At 43.2% G+C, this 19,297-nt stretch overlaps 1 protein-coding gene across 5 annotated transcripts in view; it reads right to left on the bottom strand.

Annotated features, from left to right (window-relative positions):
- The window catches only part of LOC132899294 (A-kinase anchor protein 13), a 230,217-nt gene that overhangs the window by 101,803 nt on the left and 109,117 nt on the right, over positions 1-19,297 (bottom strand). For all 5 annotated transcript variants that reach the window (XM_060941061.1, XM_060941060.1, XM_060941062.1 and 2 more), the window contains exons 9-10: positions 15,210-15,294; positions 11,417-11,532 (exon numbers count right to left, since the gene is read on the bottom strand). In XM_060941061.1, coding sequence (XP_060797044.1) covers positions 11,417-11,532; positions 15,210-15,294 — 201 coding nt within the window. The remainder of the gene's footprint in view (positions 1-11,416; positions 11,533-15,209; positions 15,295-19,297) is intronic.

Raw genomic sequence — 19,297 nt, 5'->3', positions numbered from 1 at the left:
AGTTGGGCTTCTAAAATTAAACATGTAAATAGCACCTGCACAATAATTAACACTTTCAAGGCACTCCTCCAATCCATTACTCTTTAGCTAGCAGCACACTATGCCGATTTTCAGCGTACCGAGCCAACTGAAGTCGCGAGTCAGGCGTAAAGACTAGTTTTCGATTGGTACAGACTCATCTCACAGCCGATTCGAAAAACTAATCGGGAGCCAGACTGATCGGCGAGAGTCGCTAGCAATAGCCAATCATATCTTTCGCATATAACACGTGACATCATTAAACACAATTTCTAGTGCGAGAAATACGTGTTGGTAGCACCTAATGCAGGTATATACTGTAATTCCATAGACTGAAGCTTTATCCATAGACACAGTGGGCTGGAAAGCCACTCTGCTCAAGTTGTGTGGCTGAATTCCAAATCGCTTTAACTCCCCTATATAAGTGCACTATTTAAGGTTGGAAATAATAGCTCATGCAGCCTAGATAGTGCGCTACATATTCCATGTTGTGTCATTTGTAATTCAGCCTGTAGCATCTTCAAGTGTTGGATTTAACAGTAACGATATCCAATAGCCAATCACAAAGCTATTAAGTTGTCACGTGTCGCTTCAATCGCGACTGCACTCGTAAACAGTCGGGGGATATGTGCGTGCCCTGTCGGGAGTCGGCTCTGAAATGGGTCGGTTCGGTACCGCGTGGATCGCCGTGGTGTGCGGCTAGCTTAAGTCCATGCTTAATCTGGCTTCTGCAGTAAACAAAGGTCGCACGTTTGACGTCAGGGCAGATTTGTTGTCATTTTTTTTGGTGCAGATTGTGACGTTCTAAAACGCAAACCTCCGGTTATCTCTGTCTACACGAAAAGGCATACACGGAGTTTTCAAAAATCTTCACTTTGCCCGGAGTTTTTTTAAATATTCGTTTTTGATGTGTTTTCATGTGGATGACAGGCCAAAACGTAGAAAAATATCTTCGATTTAGCAGATACCCGGCTACGTGTGGACGGGGTCTTATGGCCCTTTTCCACTACCCTTTTTCAGCTCACTTCAGCTCGCTTCAGCTCACTTCAGCCCGACACGGCTCGCGTTTCGACTACCAAAAACCAGCACGACTCAGCTCGTTTCAGCCCTGCTTAGCCCCTAAAACTCGCACCGTTTTGGAGTGGGGCTGAAGCGAGCCAAACCGTGCCGACTGAGGTTGGGGGCGTGAACAGACACTCCCCTGTGCACTGATTGGTGAGGAGGAGTGTCCTCACATGCCCACACACGCCCCGCGAGCGCGCTGGGATCTGTAAACACCGCAAACCCGGAAGAAGAATAATTATGAATTACGAGAATTTCTGAAGCCTTATGCACCTCGCCTCATCTATACGCTCTTGCCAGTATCTGTCCGCGTTGTCGGTGACAACAAGCCACAGCACCGAGACCAGCAACACTAACGACTCCATGTCCTCCATGTTTATTGTTTACTATCCGGGTCGTGAGACTACCGCTGAAAAGCTCACTGAATCAGTGACATACAGAGCATCGTGCACGAGTTCGCGGAGCGCAAGGCTCGTCGTATGCCCTTCAAATAATGCGTGCAGTAGGCTATTGATGTTTTATTATGAGCCATGTACAGTATGTCGCCTAATGTTTTTTTGTTTCTGAGTTACATGTTCGTTTGAAGGACTTAATGTACAAAATAACATAGTTGCACCCCGTAGTGTTGAAATTGGTAAACACAGTGCATTCAGTGAGGTTTGCACCGCCCTCCTTTTATTTCTGACTCTTCCTGTCACCGTTGCAACCTCTGAGCGCTCATTCGTATGCCCTTCAAATAATGTGCGCAGTATAGGCTATTGATGTTTTATTATGAGCCATGTACAGTATCCTAATGTTTTTTGTTTCTGAGTTACATGTTCGTTTGAAGGACTTGATGTACTAAATAACATAGTTGCACCCGGTAGTGTTGAAATTGGTAAACACCGCAGTTGCGGACATTTTGTAGCCTAAAATGATGTTATGATAAGCTTTAATAAAGGGCCCGGTCATTTGCCCCGCCCCCGGCCCGGCTCTGACTTGTTCCGCCACTGTCACTGATGTCACTGTTTGCGCTGCTTAACGGCATCACATGACGTCCACCCACTTTCGCTAACTCCACCCAATGTGTCCACCCACTTCCAGCCAGCACGGTTCAGCACGGTTGTAGTCGAAATGCAATTCCAACAGCCCCGCTCAGCTCGACTCAGCTCGACTCGGCACGGCACGGCTCAGCCGCGTTTGTAGTGGAAAAGCGGCATTAGTTGCAGTTATTGCTGCACAAGGGGGTCACACCAGATACTGAAAGCAAAGGTTCACGTACTTTTGCAACTCACAGATATGTAATATTGGATCATTTTCCTCAATAAATAAATGACCAAGTATAATATTTTTGTCTCATTTGTTTAACTGGGTTTTCTTTATCTACTTTTAGGACTTGTGTGAAAATCTGATGATGTTTTAGGTCATATTTATGCAGAAATATAGAAAATTCTAAAGGGTTCACAAACTTTCAAGCACCACTGTATGAGACATACATGTTTTTGTTTTCATCATTCAAAGTCCTGCTTCAGCTGCAGAAAGTAATGCTCCTACATGCGAGCAGGCTTGACCCCAGCCAGCCAGACAGTTGCAGTGGGCGGTCAATACACTACCATTGTTTTTAACAGCTATCCAAGGTTTCAAAGGAGCTTCATTAGTCGCTGCGAGTGGTTAACCAAGGTAGAAATAATAACATAAGCTTAAGCTTAGTGACTCGTTGTCAATTACCAGTGGAAATAAACAAAGTAATCCCTCAGAAATACCGACCTTTCCGATTAGAATCTTCACATTTTCTCTTGATTTACCTACAAAGATACATCTTATCTAGCTAGTCACAAAAAAACTGGTAAGCGTCTAGGCAGGCTTTAAAATTCGACTCCAATCCGTCTCATGCCCTAATTTTAAAGACTTGACTTGGATTTGAGCACTGATGACTCGGATTTTTTCTTTCTTTTTTGTCACATGCCATAATAATTTCAAGTTTCGAGTTTCAAAATGTTTGTCATATGCACAGTAAGGAACATGTCCTCTTGCACAATGAAATTCTGAGTTTGCCGTCCACCATGAATGCCAATTACAACAGTAAATAGGTGGAAGAAATAATACAAAGTAAAGGCAATATAGTGCAAAATAAAGGCAAAAAAGTACAAAATAAAGGTAATGTAGTGCAAAATAGGCAGTATAATACAAAAATAAGGACCGGCTAGTGGTAGCATGTCCGCCTCTCGTTCGGGAGATCGTGAGTTCTATTCACGGTCGGGTCATACCAAAGAGCATCATAAAAATGGCACCTACAGCCATCTGGCAAGGCATGCTGCAATACAGATGCGAGTGAGGAGTTAAACTCTCGTGGTTACTAGAGGACTAGCCCCCCACTGTAACCCTAGCTATGTAATAGGCGAGAGGCCGAGGGCTGCAGAAACGGAGATCTGTGCCACACGACGTGGGAAGGACTTTAATTTAACTAATACAAAAATAAGACAATGATCGAACGTAGCAGCGAAATGGGCAGTAATGTGCAAACAGATGTAAACAGTCAAGGACAATTTACAGGGAGGTAGTCCATGGTTATAGACTCCTGTCAGCTGTTCAGGAGTCAGATGGCTGTGGGAAAGAAAGCGTTCTTTAGTCTGACGGTTTGCCATAAGATATGTATTAATTTTTATACCAATTTTGTGCAAGAGAATGCGCATTCACCTGTTCATATGTCATATGTTCAGGAACAAACTAACGTTAATGGCGCTAAAGTGCCTGGAGAGAAGCCCCCAGGATTGTCTGCTTTGCTTATACAGACTTCTCGTGCAATGGGAAAAAATGCACTGCTCTGTGTTCCATATGTAAAAGAACTATCGAGGAGATGATGGGGACAACCTCGAACTTCAATCATCATTTGGTAAGACTCCACCCAGAGAAGGAAGTGACATGCTATGTTTATTGCCCCGTTGATAGCGGAGCTTGCTGAGTGATGAGCTAGCTAGTGTTAACCCTCTCTCATGTTATTTGCCCTGTTGATAGTGGGCGGGGCTTGCTGAGCGATGAACAAGCTTTTTATCTGTAGCCTATTCACTAAAATGGGGCAGTAGAGCAGTAACGTTAGCCCAACACAGTAGCAGAGACGCTTTCACATAAAGGCAGCAACAGCCACCATCAAATGGTGCGGTTGGAGTCTTGTTCTTGGACTCGACTCGAAATTTTCTTTAATGACTCGGACTGGAACACTGGAGATTCGAGACTGGACTCGGACTTGAGGTTTAGTGACTTGACTACAACACTGCTTCTAGGCTTTTGTAGGCCTTGATTTGATCTTTTGTGTAAAGACTTGTAGAGAACAGCAAGTATAACCCTGATTCCAAAAAAGTTGGGACAAAGTACAAATTGTAAATAAAAACGGAATGCAATAATTTACAAATCTCAAAAACTGATATTGTATTCACAATAGAACATAGACAACATATCAAATGTCGAAAGTGAGACATTTTGAAATTTCATGTCAAATATTGGCTCATTTGAAATTTCATGACAGCAACACATCTCAGAAAAGTTGGGACAGGGGCAATAAGAGGCTGGAAAAGTTAAAGGTACAAAAAAGGAACAGCTGGAGGACCAAATTGCAACTCTTTAGGTCAATTGGCAATAGGCCATTAACATGACTGGGTATAAAAAGAGCATCTTGGAGTGGCAGCGGCTCTCAGAAGTAAAGATGGAAGAGGATCACCAATCCCCCTAATTCTGCGCCGACAAATAGTGGAGCAATATCAGAAAGGAGTTCGACAGTGTAAAATTGCAAAGAGTTTGAACATATCATCATCTACAGTGCATAATATCATCAAAAGATTCAGAGAATCTGGAAGAATCTCTGTGCGTAAGGGTCAAGGCCGGAAAACCATACTGGGTGCCCGTGATCTTCGGGCCCTTAGACGGCACTGCATCACATACAGGCATGCTTCTGTATTGGAAATCACAAAATGGGCTCAGGAATATTTCCAGAGAACATTATCTGTGAACACAATTCACCGTGCCATCCGCCGTTGCCAGCTAAAACTCTATAGTTCAAAGAAGAAGCCGTATCTAAACATGATCCAGAAGCACAGATGTCTTCTCTGGGCCAAGGCTCATTTAAAATGGACTGTGGCAAAGTGGAAGACTGTTCTGTGGTCAGATGAGTCAAAATTTGAAGTTCTTTATGGAAATCAGGGACGCCGTGTCATTCGGACTAAAGAGGAGAAGGACGACCCAAGTTGTTATCAGCGCTCAGTTCAGAAGCCTGCATCTCTGATGGTATGGGGTTGCATTAGTGTGTGTGGCATGGGCAGCTTACACATCTGGAAAGCCATCATCAATGCTGAAAGGTACATCCAGGTTCTAGAGCAACATATGCTCCCATCCAGACGACGTCTCTTTCAGGGAAGACCTTGCGTTTTCCAACATGACAATGCCAAACCACATACTGCATCAATTACAGCATCATGGCTGCGTAGAAGAAGGGTCCGGGTACTGAACTGGCCAGCCTGCAGTCCAGATCTTTCACCCACAGAAAACATTTGGCGCATCATAAAACGGAAGATACGACAAAAAAGACCTAAGACAGTTGAGCAACTAGAATCCTACATTAGACAAGAATGGGTTAACATTCCTATCCCTAAACTTGAGCAACTTGTCTCCTCAGTCCCCAGACGTTTACAGACTGTTGTAAAGAGAAAAGGGGATGTCTCACAGTGGGAAACATGGCCTTGTCCCAACTTTTTTGAGATGTGTTGTTGTCATGAAATTTAAAATCACCTAATTTTTCTCTTTAAATGATACATTTTCTCAGTTTAAACATTTGATATGTCATCTATGTTCTATTCTGAATAAAATATGGAATTTTGAAACTTCCACATCATTGCATTCCGTTTTTATTTAAATTTGTACTTTGTCCCAACTTTTTTGGAATCGGGGTTGTAGATCACTATGTCAAGAGACTCCATATCAGGCCACATTTCCATCAATTAAAAGAAAAAATATTCGTGACATTGTAGGGATTGATATTACTGATTAATTCTATTTTTTTTCATAATTTTTATGCACTTCAGGGCCGAAAGAATCCCGATATTTCAGGAGAGAAGGCACGCGTTCTGGCTCTCTCCCCACCATTTTGTTTTAACCTGCCTCCTGTCATGACAGCGTAGTTACTGTTGTTATGGGGGGTCACGTGACAGTGCAAAGCCTCTATAAGCAGAGTCAGCTTATGATATGTAAAGAACATTATTAAGTGTTGTTTTTGTTTGTTTATTTCATTCTAATTGGTTTCCAACTAAAGGGTAGGGAATACTGAAGCAGGAACACTGAAGCAAGAACGGGAAAATATCGTTCTGTTCAGAATGAACCAAAATGACACAATTAGGCATGATCATCAGTCAGCAGTTTGAGGATGTGATTTGATTTGACCGCATTCACTCACTATCAGGTTTGTTAAACAAGGCACAACAATACTTCATGGAAAGATTCAGACAAAAGGCCAAGAGCTGAGAGAAACAGTGACTCAGCCTGTTAAAAGAGACAATAGGGGAAAGGTTCTACAGTGCAATGTAACCAATTACACACATAGACGCACCAAAACAGAAAAACAGAAACCATACTCCAAACTTTACAAAAAACTTTAAGCTTGAACTAATCCCATGGTGCTGGGTGTGAGGCTTTGGTCAGTCCCTTGTGTTGTGCAAAAGTAGCGTGAGAGAGAGAGTGGAGGCAGTGAAGGGATCTGTGCCTACATCTCACACACACACACACACACACACACACACTGGGGGTTTTGTTGGGACTCTGGGGGATGAAAGCTTTCTATTCACGTGTCCCAGAAATGACTTCCAATGCATGTGTGTGAAGAAGAGGAGGACTTTGAGGGCATGTGTGTGGGCGAGCTTTCACAGAGCAAACGGAAACCTACAACCACTCTGGTCACATGACCGTCATAATTCTTACCAATACAAGTTATACTAAATGTCATGTAGAATTAGAATTCAAAATAAGTGACTATGCAAGGATCTTGGCAAATATCACGCATCAGGGTGTCTGATGTATGTGTTTTGTTCAACTTCCTGGCCACAAGCTTCAGAATCTTCAGTACAATCTGTGGAGAATGGGGCTCTCCACAGTCCCATGAATGCACACTCCCATGTGCCAGTTTTCCACAAAGCTCAATGGATCAAATTATTAATTCAATCAAATTAAATTCCCCACTCTCCCCTCCTTCAGGCGGTATTTTTTTCCCCTCAAGCTAGGGTCCTCGATCACAGGCCTGGGAGTTTGAGGGTCCTGCGCAGAATCTTAGCTGTTCCTAGGACTGCACTTTTCTGGACAGAGATCTCGGATGTTGTTCCTGGGATCTATGGGAGCTACTCTCCCAGTTTGGGGGTCAGTGCACAGAGGGCTCCTATCACCATGGGGACCATTGTTGTCTTCATCTTCCACATCTTTTCTAATGCTTCTTTTAGCTCTTGATACTTCTTCAGCTGTTCAAGTTCCTTTTTCCTGATGTTATTGTCACTTGGTATTGCCACAGCTAATCACCAAAGCCTTGTTCTCCTGTTTGTCCACCACTACCATGTCTGGTTGGTTAGCCATTGGGTGGCACGGTGGTGTAGTGGTTAGCACTGTCACCTCACAGCAAGAAGGTTATGGGTTTGAGCTCAGTGGCCAACAGGGGCCTTTCTGTGCGGAGTTTGCATGTTCTCCCCGTGTCTGTGTGGGTTTCCTCCGGGTGCTCCAGTTTCCCCCACAGTCCAAAGACATGCAGGTTAGACTAATTGGTGGCTCTAAATTGACCGTAGGTGTGAATGTGAGTGTGAATGGTTTTGTGTCTCTATGTGTCAGCCCTGTGATGACCTGGTGACTTGTCCAGGGTGTACCTCGCCTCTCGCCCATAGTCAGCTGGGATAGGCTCCAGCTTGCCTGCGACCCTGTAGAACAGGATAAAGCAGCTAGAGATAATGAGATGATATTATCTCATCTCATCATCTCTAGCCGCTTTATCCTGTTCTACAGGGTCGCAGGCAAGCTGGAGCCTATCCCAGCTGACTACAGGCGAAAGGCGGGGTACACCCTGGACAAGTCGCCAGGTCATCACAGGGCCGACACATAGACACAGACAACCATTCACACTCACATTCACACCTACGGTCAATTTAGAGTCACCAGTTAACCTAACCTGCATGTCTTTGGGCTGTGGGGGAAACCGGAGCACCCGGAGGAAACCCACGCGGACACGGGGAGAACATGCAAACTCCACACAGAAAGGCCCTCGCCGGCCACGGGGCTCGAACCCGGACCTTCTTGCTGTGAGGCGACAGTGCTAACCACTACACCACCATGCCGCCCAGATGATATTATATATATATATATATATATATATATATATATATACACACACACACACACACAGAGTGTTTCAAAAAAATTGATATCATTTCACAATCTAATAACTTTGCCAATTCTCATTCAATTGACCTCAGATTTTAACAGCATGTGTGGAAACAGGTCAAAATTCTATGTGTAATGTTTTTTTATTTTAATCTTTTTAGGTATAGAAATGCCATTCACTGGAAAAGAAAAGGCATTTCGTGTGTTAGAATATGCTCAAACACGGTCGAACAAAACTGTGCAGCGTGCATTTATGAGAGAATTCTCTAAAAACGCACCAGCTGCAATGCAGATTTGGACATGGCACAAAAAGTTCAAAGAGGAAGGCTGTCTGTTCAGGACAAAAGGATCTGGACGACCACCAGCATCGGAAGAGACGGTCGAGCGGGCGGTCGTGAGAAACTCTTGCGAAGCCCCAAGAAGTCCATAAGAAGAGCAAGCACTGGAGACTGTTACCAAAGACATGCTGCAGCGTGTTTGGCAAGAGCTGGACTACCGACTTGATGTGTGCCGTGTCTCAGGCGGCGTGCATATTGAAAATTTTTGAAATTGTTCATGGAATCCACATACCTTTGAATTTTTCATGCAAATTTTGAGGAATAAATGGGACATTCCACCGAATGGATGCCATTTGCTTGTTGTACCACTCCCAAATTAAACTTAATTTGTTATATCTTTTCAACACTGATTATAATAACACACATATTTAACTATTCAAAATGTGTATTGGTCAACCTCAGGCTACGTTACAAGGTTTGGAAGTCAAAGATGGCTGCATTTTTTTCAGTCCTGTTACCAAAACTCTGAAAGTAACAGGACTGAGTTTTTAGCCTAGGATTAGCTAATACATGGAATTAAGCCACATGGCGTCATCGCTAATAGCATGACCACACTTAGCACATTCTAGTGATTTACCAAAAATCTGTATTTTTAAAATAAACAAATATCATCTAAGAAATAATTTAAGTAACAGGACAGTATGTTGACATTGACCTTATCAGTCAAAGTTAAAAAATCATCAAATATACAGAAAAGTAAATGAGAGAACTAATTTTTGGTCTTCCCATGGCCTTCAGAAGACACAACTGATGTAACTTCCTGTTGAGCATGTGATTTATGGAATGTTCCAAATTTGTCAGATGGGGTAATATGTTTGGGTAACAGGACTGAGTGAAAACCCAGGGACACGACTAAAATGTGTGTATTTTAACTAAGATATTGTGGATTTCTTATGAAAAAAAATATTTAAACCATGGATAGGATATGGAGTCACACAACAGTGCAAAAGAAATACTGTTTCTGAAGGATTTTAATCATAATATTTCATAGTTAAGTATAAAGTTAGACTGCGGGGACAGGTAACACATGCTATTTTTCAGTGTTTTAGGTAGTTTTTATTCATCTTTACAATTCTATATCTTAAATTTGAAATCAGATCAATGTGCTGGACATTCTGCGTAATAAGGAAATGTATTTTAAAGTACATTTTTATGTGCATTTATACATATAATTTTCTAGGGACGGAAATGGCACCGATTCGGTGGAATGGCTCAAATGTCACATTGCTCAACATTAAGCCTGTTCAGTTTCATTTGCCTCGAATATGTAGTGTCTGGGAGATTTACATCTCAAATATCATCAAATTGTTTGAAACACCCTGTATATGGTTTTTTAAGTTAATAATGTGTTTTGCTTGAAGTGACTGACCTGCTAATAAAATCTCTCATCTCATCTCATTATCTCTAGCTGCCTTATCCTGTTCTACAGGGTCGCAGGCAAGCTGGAGCCTATCCCAGCTGACTACAGGCGAAAGGCGGGGTACACCCTGGACAAGTCGCCAGGTCATCACAGGGCCTAATAAAATCTCATCATCTCATCTCATTATCTGTAGCCGCTTTATCCTGTCCTACAGGGTCGCAGGCAAGCTGGAGCCTATCCCAGCTGACTACAGGCGAAAGGCGGGGTACACCCTGGACAAGTCGCCAGGTCATCACAGGGCTGACACATAGACACAGACAACCATTCACACTCACATTCACACCTACGGTCAATTTAGAGTCACCAGTTAACCTAACCTGCATGTCTTTGGACTGTGGGGGAAACCGGAGCACCCGGAGGAAACCCACGCGGACACGGGGAGAACATGCAAACTCCACACAGAAAGGCCCTCGCCAGCCACGGGGCTCGAACCCAGGACCTTCTTGCTGTGAGGCGACAGCGCTAACCACTACACCACCGTGCCGCCCCCTAATAAAATCTACCTGGTAAAAATAAAAAAAAAGTAGTTCCTTTCCATGGATAAGGATGTGAGAATGAGAACAGGAATTATGATTCAAACAAACCATGAGGAGTTAGTTTTACTTCGCATGAAATTAAGATGCAGTTTGTAATGTTTAAATTGTTTCTCTATCTCTGCACCATTGCTAGGTTTGGTAATTTCCCAGAGCCGGGTGCCTTAAAATCTTACTCATAGTTTAAACACATGAGGTTGGGTTAGTTGAGGGTAAGCTTGTCAATGCTTCCTCCTTTAACTCTGTAGAAAACAAGTGGGTGGAATGTGATCTTTATTTCTTTAGAGAAAAAAAAACATGGGAAAAACTGTTCAGAAGCTGGGCATTTTTTAACATTTTATCACTAACATCTCAAAGTCTGACTGTCTACAACACTAAGGCTAAATCGTTACGTTTCAACATTTACGTCGAAAATCACAGGACTCCAGAAGCCTTGTTAATCGGCTGATGTTGAAGATAAAGTTTAGACGCATTTCATCCAATCATAAGAAACAGCCATCCAATCCGGAGTGTACAACCTTTGTACTGGTTCTATATGTAGTTCATCATGTTGAGTGGCAAAAATAAAATCCCTCAATCGGTTAAACAGTAACAAAGTGACAGAGTGAGATGTGCACATGTGTTCTTTCATCCACATACAGTACTGTACCTCTGTGTGTCTCTCTCACCTTTCTGAAGACGTTGTCGTCTCCTGTATCAGTGCTGATGACGCCATCTGTGTCGCTGCTGGAGTCTTGGAGGGTTGTGCTGCCTGTGCTGTGTCGAGCTGGAGACTGGGGACTCTCTACAACACACACACACACACACATATTTATGCTAGTTTCACTTCTCAATTCTCAGATTTTCTCATAATTTGATATAAATACCCAGCTGAGCAACGCTGGCACTTAAACTAGGTTTGTACTTCCACACCTGATCTGGAGATTTCGCAAACTGCTTCTTCTAAAGGTCTTTTCTTGTTGGATTTCTCCCACTGGAGCATCTCGTCATCTGAGTCCTCTATGCTAATCTGAATATTATAATTCAGTCCCACACAATCAACAGTCTCGGGCGCGCATGGAAAAAACAGAGGAACTGCAAATGAGTTCCATTATTCACATTCGTCTCACTCGTTTTGTTAGCAGACAGCACTTGGAGCTCTTGGTTGAAATGTTTAGCGTCAGTGGAGACGTATCTATCAGAGCTTCATCAGCTGTCACACACCACAGGCCATCTTGAGAAAAGGAGGAGGGGGCATGCTGCGTCCACTTTGTCCATCCACATGTCCCTCTAATGAGGTACACTGATTCCGTGAAACATCATCTTTCGAAGCAAATCTCATAGTTCACAGTTACGGATTAACTCCCTGACAGAGTAATTATAATCAAACATCCTGTCCGGGTATGAGAGTATATCTGATTAAAAGCTTTTTTGTTGCTGTATTTAAAAAAAAAAAAAAAAGGTTTGCAAGCTTTGTGTTCATTTTTGGTGCAAAAAAGACAAAGCTGTTCTAATCCAAAATGATTACGTTTTAAGTTTGTTATGCTTGCAAGAGAAAACTTGCAGATCCAACATCATACTGAATTGGCGATTTATAACCTTTAACGAGGCACACTTCTACTGGAACGTTTCCCTTCATCAGAAGTATAAGTTATCTATAGCACATCCTGTCACGCATCCTGTCATGTCACACTCAAACATCAAAGCAAAAAACAAGACCTACATACACAGCTGGTGCAGACGAAGAGCTGTCACAAACAATGAGTGCATTCTGCCATGCATCAGCCCCCGTTTCAACACGCAGGGCTTTCTCGCCATTCAGACGCTCTACAGCTGATTCGCTTGTGTCTACTTAGCAACTGCAGGACACCCTATGGATTCTGTCATAGCCATGACTTTTCAGTGATATCATACGCTGGCATATTTGCTATAAAGGTGTGTTTGCTGAAAACCTGGTTTGCTTGGAGCTTTTCATTTTGATTCCCAGCAATTTCTGACTAATTTAAAGTGTAGCTGATGTTTGAATCCCAAAACTCTTATAACTAGAAGGGTAGAACGCATCCATCCGCCAAGTCACATACATATTATTATCAACATCAAAATCAAATCACTTGAACCGAGGATAATGCTAAAGCTGGACACCAAATTTCATCCAAATCCATTCACTACTTTTAAATGTTGGGAACAGACAAGAAAATTATAATCCTGGATCCATATACATATGTGGATTTGCATTAAGATCTAATCAATTGTTCCTTGGCTCATGGGCTCACCTTTCCTCAAAGTCTGTTCACTACTTTTTGGGTTACGTTGGGAAACAAAGGCAAAAGCATTGTGAGGAATTTTTCACCTTTATGCCACACTCGCAACCCGCCGTAAGTGTTTTGGACACGCACGGGTCGCAGGGTTTGGTAGCTCGCAGCTGTGCCGCAGGGTCGCGGTGAACTCAGGGGAAAGTTTGGGGGAGGAGTACGGGCAAAGTACTTGTCAAGTACAGGTTGCACGCCTGACTTCCTTGAGGCATTGGAAAAATTGCGCCGTTAGCCCGTGGAAAGCGTAGGTCTGATGTGCGTGTTCAGTGAGTGTGGAGTGCGTGTGACTTGCATTTTACCAGTTTCCTGCATTAGGAGTACGGTCTGCACTTGTGAAGCAAGTGTTACGCACGTGATTAGCACGTGACAATCACGTGCGACAGCCATCTTCTTCCCTTCTATAATGCTACACATTACATGATTGGTTCCTTGGTTCCTCCCCAATATATATACCCAGAGTCTTGCCCCTCGTGTCGAGTGCGGGTTGCGCGCGCTGCGTGCACGCCACACATAGGGGTAGAAAGTGAGATGTACTTCTGTCTTGGGGGCCGCACAAATAGCAAGTGTGGAGTACTTGTGTAGTACTTCTGAAGCACGTCACTCGTACGATGACCGTGCGTCACTCGTGCGTCTTACTGTCATCGCAAAGCCCCTACTAGCTGTACTGCTGATTTGATTCAGGAGTGCAAAAGGAGCACAGGTCCCGTACATAGTGTGTGTGCTCTTGATTTTTCGCAAGACCCGTAGAATTTGCATGTGCAGGACCAAAAGTCTCCATGGGCAGTCTGCGACCTTCTACGGTGCTGAAGACACGCAAGTGTTGTGTAAGTCTCAAGCACAGTTTTGCCAAATTTTTTACCGGAGACCGCCCGTAGTAGCACGTACGGCAGGTTGTGAGTGAGCCTTTATTCATCACATGTACAATGGGGTACAGTGAGATTCTTTCTCTGCATTTAACCCATCTGGGGATGTGAGCACACGTACGCACATCCAGAGCAGTGGCCAGGGAGCAGTTAGGAGTTAGGTGCCTTGCTCAAGGGCACTTCAGCCATGGATGTAGAGGAAGGGGAAAGTGCTGTTCATTCCCTCCCACCCCCACCCACCCACCCACTTTCCTGCTGGTCCAGGGAATCAAACCCACAACCTTTTGGTACCAAAGCTGTTTTTCTAACCTTTAGGTTATGGCTTCTGGTAATAACAGGCAGAATTTTTTTTTTTCTTTTCAAAACGTACATCTTTCCTTTGCAGGCCATTTCCTTAAATGGCATCTTCGATAACCAGGATTGAAGATGTATTCATTTACTCTCATTTGTGGCATTTTAAAAAAGTGCCATAACGTAAATAACAACAGAACATACAAATTATTGTAACATTTAGAGATTGGAATAAAAGCTGAATAAAACTAGTCTTCCATTTGCATTCCATTTCAGTAAATGGCATCTCGGATGATCAGAATCAAAGGGATATTTATCTATTTATTCTATCATTCATGAGCAAACTGGTGGTATTAACAACAACAACAAAAAAGTAAAGTAACAAAAATGACAGAAGAACATACAAATGCTTGTAAAATATTTAGATCTGAATAAAACCAGTCTTTCATCTCCATTCCATTTCCTTAAACGGCATCTCCAATAACCGGGATTGATGATGTATTTATTTATTCTGTCATTTGTCAATAAACTAGCAGTCTTAAAAAAAAAGTGGAGTAACATAAATGACAGAACATACAAACGCCTGTATGGTTTAGAGAATAAAATTCTCATTCTGTCACATTCATGTGAATGAATACACAAATTAGTAGTATAACACAATGCCTGTATCTGTATCTGGATTTGGATTTAACCCCGAAGAAGGTATCGCCTAAACAGGAAAGGGGTTTTCTTTCCTTCTGGAAGACACCAGAAAAGCGTACGTAGAAATGGCAGCTATTTGGTTACATCCCTAATACAAATGAGTCAATGTACAGTATTCTTGTATTTGAGACGTATCTACAAAATTTATGAATGAAAACATGAGTGTCTGTATGATTTAGACCACTGTAGAGACAAATAACCTAGTATTGACATATTACATATAACTGACATAAATGCTAAATCATATAAACACTCACTCTGGGTTAAAGAGCTGACTGTGATCATGCGTCCAGTGAGAAAAGCATTGGTCTTACCTGTGGACGCAGAGCTGTATCTCTTCTCTAGAGGCCTGCTGTGTGTGGAGTTGTCAAGGCATAGTGAGTGCCCCTCTCTGTGAATCTGGAAGTAGAAACAGGAAGAAATATTAATCATGTGACTCTGTCTAACTGGAAAGAGTGGGCTGACATAAACACACACCCACACACGCTAATGACACATCATAGCGTAATGTCATTTAACACAAAACAGCACACTTCAGACAGGAACATGGACACCCTTCTTTATATTTCTGGCACTGGATCAACAGGTTAGGGATCTTAAAACGCAACAGAATGGAAGTACGGCTCATAATTATTACATACTGCAAAAGGAAGTGGAAGTGGTTATTATAGTCATGGTTTGATCTTATCAAATTACAGAACTGTGTCGTTTACCAAGTCATCGCCATCACAGAGAACGCTCAAGCTCAACACACACTGAATCTGACAGCATCTTTCACACATGGCTGCAAACAGCATGGGGTCCAATTCGGTGTGTGGGAACATTAACTGAAAGCATAGTGTTGTTATTCAGTATTATTAACTGATACCATCATCAAACATCTGGAAATTCACCTCATGATGATGGATGGATGGATGGATAAAAATTCCAAATCGTTGTTTATTTCCAGTTTTGAATGAAAAACATGCCAGATTTTGGACCCCAGAGTATATTAAACCACCCCTACTAAAGGTAACACTAACTCAGTGGTGAACCTTTACTATTCGAGTTGGGACTTGAGCTCAGACAAACCTTAGCCAGACACCATCTGAGTGAAGAATACTGTGATGAGTATGCGTCTAAGAAGAGTCTGGAAACAGAAATCTTAATTTCTCAGTCGTTAGCCTGTGCTATTTACTCTCGATAGCACTGGCTTGATTGCTTCATTGGCATTTCCTAATAATAATAATAATAATAATAATAATTAATTCAGGGGCGGCACGGTGGTGTAGTGGTTAGCGCTGTCGCCTCACAGCAAGAAGGTCCTGGGTTCGAGCCCCGGGGCCGGCGAGGGCCTTTCTGTGTGGAGTTTGCATGTTCTCCCCGTGTCCGCGTGGGTTTCCTCCGGGTGCTCCGGTTTCCCCCACAGTCCAAAGACATGCAGGTTAGGTTAACTGGTGACTCTAAATTGACCGTAGGTGTGAATGTGAGTGTGAATGGTTGTCTGTGTCTATGTGTCAGCCCTGTGATGACCTGGCGACTTGTCCAGGGTGTACCCCGCCTTTCGCCCGTAGTCAGCTGGGATAGGCTCCAGCTTGCCTGCGACCCTGTAGAAGGATAAAGCGGCTTGAGATAATGAGATGAGATGAGATAATTAATTCAACTTACAGTATATAGCACCTTTCTCACACCCAAAGTTGCTTTACAATTACACAAAAAAAAGTCCACCAAAGGAGGGTCAGGATGTAATTCCAATGGTGTAGCTGCTCACAGTCTGACCAAATGGCACATGAAAGTATGTCCCACACTTGCATAGGCGCCACGATGCCACTGGGCAACATCGCTCAGACCACCATACCAAGCACAGAAGCACCGCCGCAGAAAGCGCTGGATAACCCCGATGTTAAAAAGAGCAACGAGCTCACTGCAGTCCACAGCGAGGAGCACAGGCATCACCCATGGCGGACCAAGGCCCGAAGGAAACTGACGCCCAAAACTAGGTCCGGAGCTACACCACAACCAGCAGACAAAGCACTCAAACAAAGAACAAACATCAAACTGTACAAACACAAAAAGAAAAACAAAGGGAAAAAAAGAAAACGCTCTAGTGAGAAGCGACAGCCAAAATGTGCACAGCGAAACTCTCAACCGGAAACGGAAACTTGAGTAATGCTAGGTAATGTTAGTGGCGCTAACACAGAGCTAATTTGCTAACACTACTGATGAATGCTACACCGGCTGGAAAGTGACTTCACTGCTGCGCTGATGGAGCCGATTCGCAGTTAAGCTAGCGTTGGCCTTCAAGAAGGCCTAAGGCGATAAACTTTTGGTCCCTCCCACTATAAATCAAAATCTGACTGGTTAATTCATCTGTCACTCCCTACATAAATATACACTGCCATGGCCTTCTGTCCCGGCAATGAAGTCCCAACCAGTGAGGGAGCCAGCTCTAAACTCTTCTCAGCCTAGAGACAACAAGCAAACAAATCTCACTTGATAACTAGATTTTAATGCTTTCGGACAGTAACGCTTTCATTTCGGAAGCAAATTTGATAGAAAACGAGGCCTAATTAGAATAGAATAAATATAATGAAATTATGAAAGAATGAAAGAAATTACATATAACATTTGAAATGCTGATTTGTTTGGGCCTTCTCTGAAGACCTAGAAGGTTCCCAAGTTGTCATTAACTGATACCATTGTAGATCACCTTGGAAAGTGGCCTCCTGTGCTAACCAGCAATTCAGTGAGACGGTCATAACAAACCAGTGTAACAGCGCTAATAACGTCAGCTTTGATCTCTATAATGTGAAAAAGGTGAATATGTATACTCCATTAGAAATGTTTATACAGCTCTCATGTCACACACGCCACTAATAGCATCGGGAACAAAGCGTCCCAAAACGGAAAGTGAGAATAAAGGCAAAGTGCACGTTCACCTGGCCACGGGACACACCATCATAGCTCAGCTGCTTTGCTCTCAGCAAACAGCGTTTTGTTAAAGAGCTGATAACAGGTTTTTCAAGAGCAAGGACGGGTTGAGGAACAACACAGAGCAGCCATGAGGGAGTGAATACAGTAGAAAAATGGAAGAGGGCGACCGTGTGTTTGTGTGAGGGGGTGGTTGAAAGAAAGAAGAAAGAGAGAGAGAGAGAGAGAGATCCAAATAAAGAAATAAAAGCAAGCTCAGCTATGATCACATATGTTCTGATGTTTTCTGAGGCACATGAGGGTTAAGCGTACGGACAATTTCTCCCTTGTGCTTGATGGCTAATTAGGTTTACAGCACTAGAGCTTGAAACAAAAAAAGCACAGCATCCTTGTGCAGTTTTAAGCTATTTACAATACACAACGCTCCATTGATGGGACCTTCCCCACTGTGCTACTAAGTAGCCGCTGTGTGTGTCTTTGAAAAAGGCAAGCGAGAGAGAGAACACAGCGCTCTGTTGTCCCACGCACAGGCCTCGGGAAGTGCCTCCGGAGAGGATAGATAGGCTTGGAACACACACACACACACACACACAGGCCTGTTCTCAGCAGTTCCCACCAGTGTGTACTGCTAATATCTCAAAATGAACGAGGGGGAAAACCCCAAATACAGACATACAGATAAAATGATTACGCTTCGCAGTGTACGCATGTTCAACTAAAAATAAAGCTGAAGTGGTGGCATGGTAGAAGTACCATACAAAAGACATTTTGCAGGTGCTGATATGAAATTGCTTAACATTTATCGTGGCTTCAAATTTTATTTAATGATTAACAATGGCAACCATCCATAGCTGCTTATCCTGTTCTACAGGGTCACAGGCAAGCTGGAGCCTATCCCAGCTGACTATGGGTGGGAGGCAGGGTACACCCTGGACAAGTCGCCAGGTTATCACAGGGCTGACACAGAGACAAATAACCATTCACACCTACAGTCAATTTAGAGCCACCAATTTGCCTAACCTGCATGTCTTTGGGGGAAACCAGAGCACCCAGACAGACAGAACATGCAAACTCCACACAGAAAGGCCCTCACCGGCCACCAGGCTTGAACCTAGGATCTTCTCACTGCGAGGCAACAGCGCTAACCACTACACTACCGTGCAGCCCCTGATGGCAACCAAACAAAAGCAAAGCAAAGCAAAGCGAAGTGTCCTTTCTGAAAATACCCAAAGGAAGAACTACAGCATCTTTCTTTGATACATGTAACCTGATAAAACATCTTAAATATGAGTGCACTGCGAGCAACATAAAGCAGCAAACACTAGTTGGGTCAGGAAAAACGGTAGTCAACGAAAGGCGAGTAAAAACGACAACTCTTCCCGAGTATGTTGTTCTTGATGATAAGTCATTATCGGTCATTGAAAACAAGGGATTCTGACAAAAGGAAAACTAGCAGGGCACTCGGAGAGCGCAGACCTCTGCCAAGGACAAC

Source organism: Neoarius graeffei, chromosome 15, assembly GCF_027579695.1.
Source record: "Neoarius graeffei isolate fNeoGra1 chromosome 15, fNeoGra1.pri, whole genome shotgun sequence".
NCBI lineage: Eukaryota > Metazoa > Chordata > Actinopteri > Siluriformes > Ariidae > Neoarius > Neoarius graeffei.
This window is presented reverse-complemented; position numbering and strand designations above follow the sequence as displayed.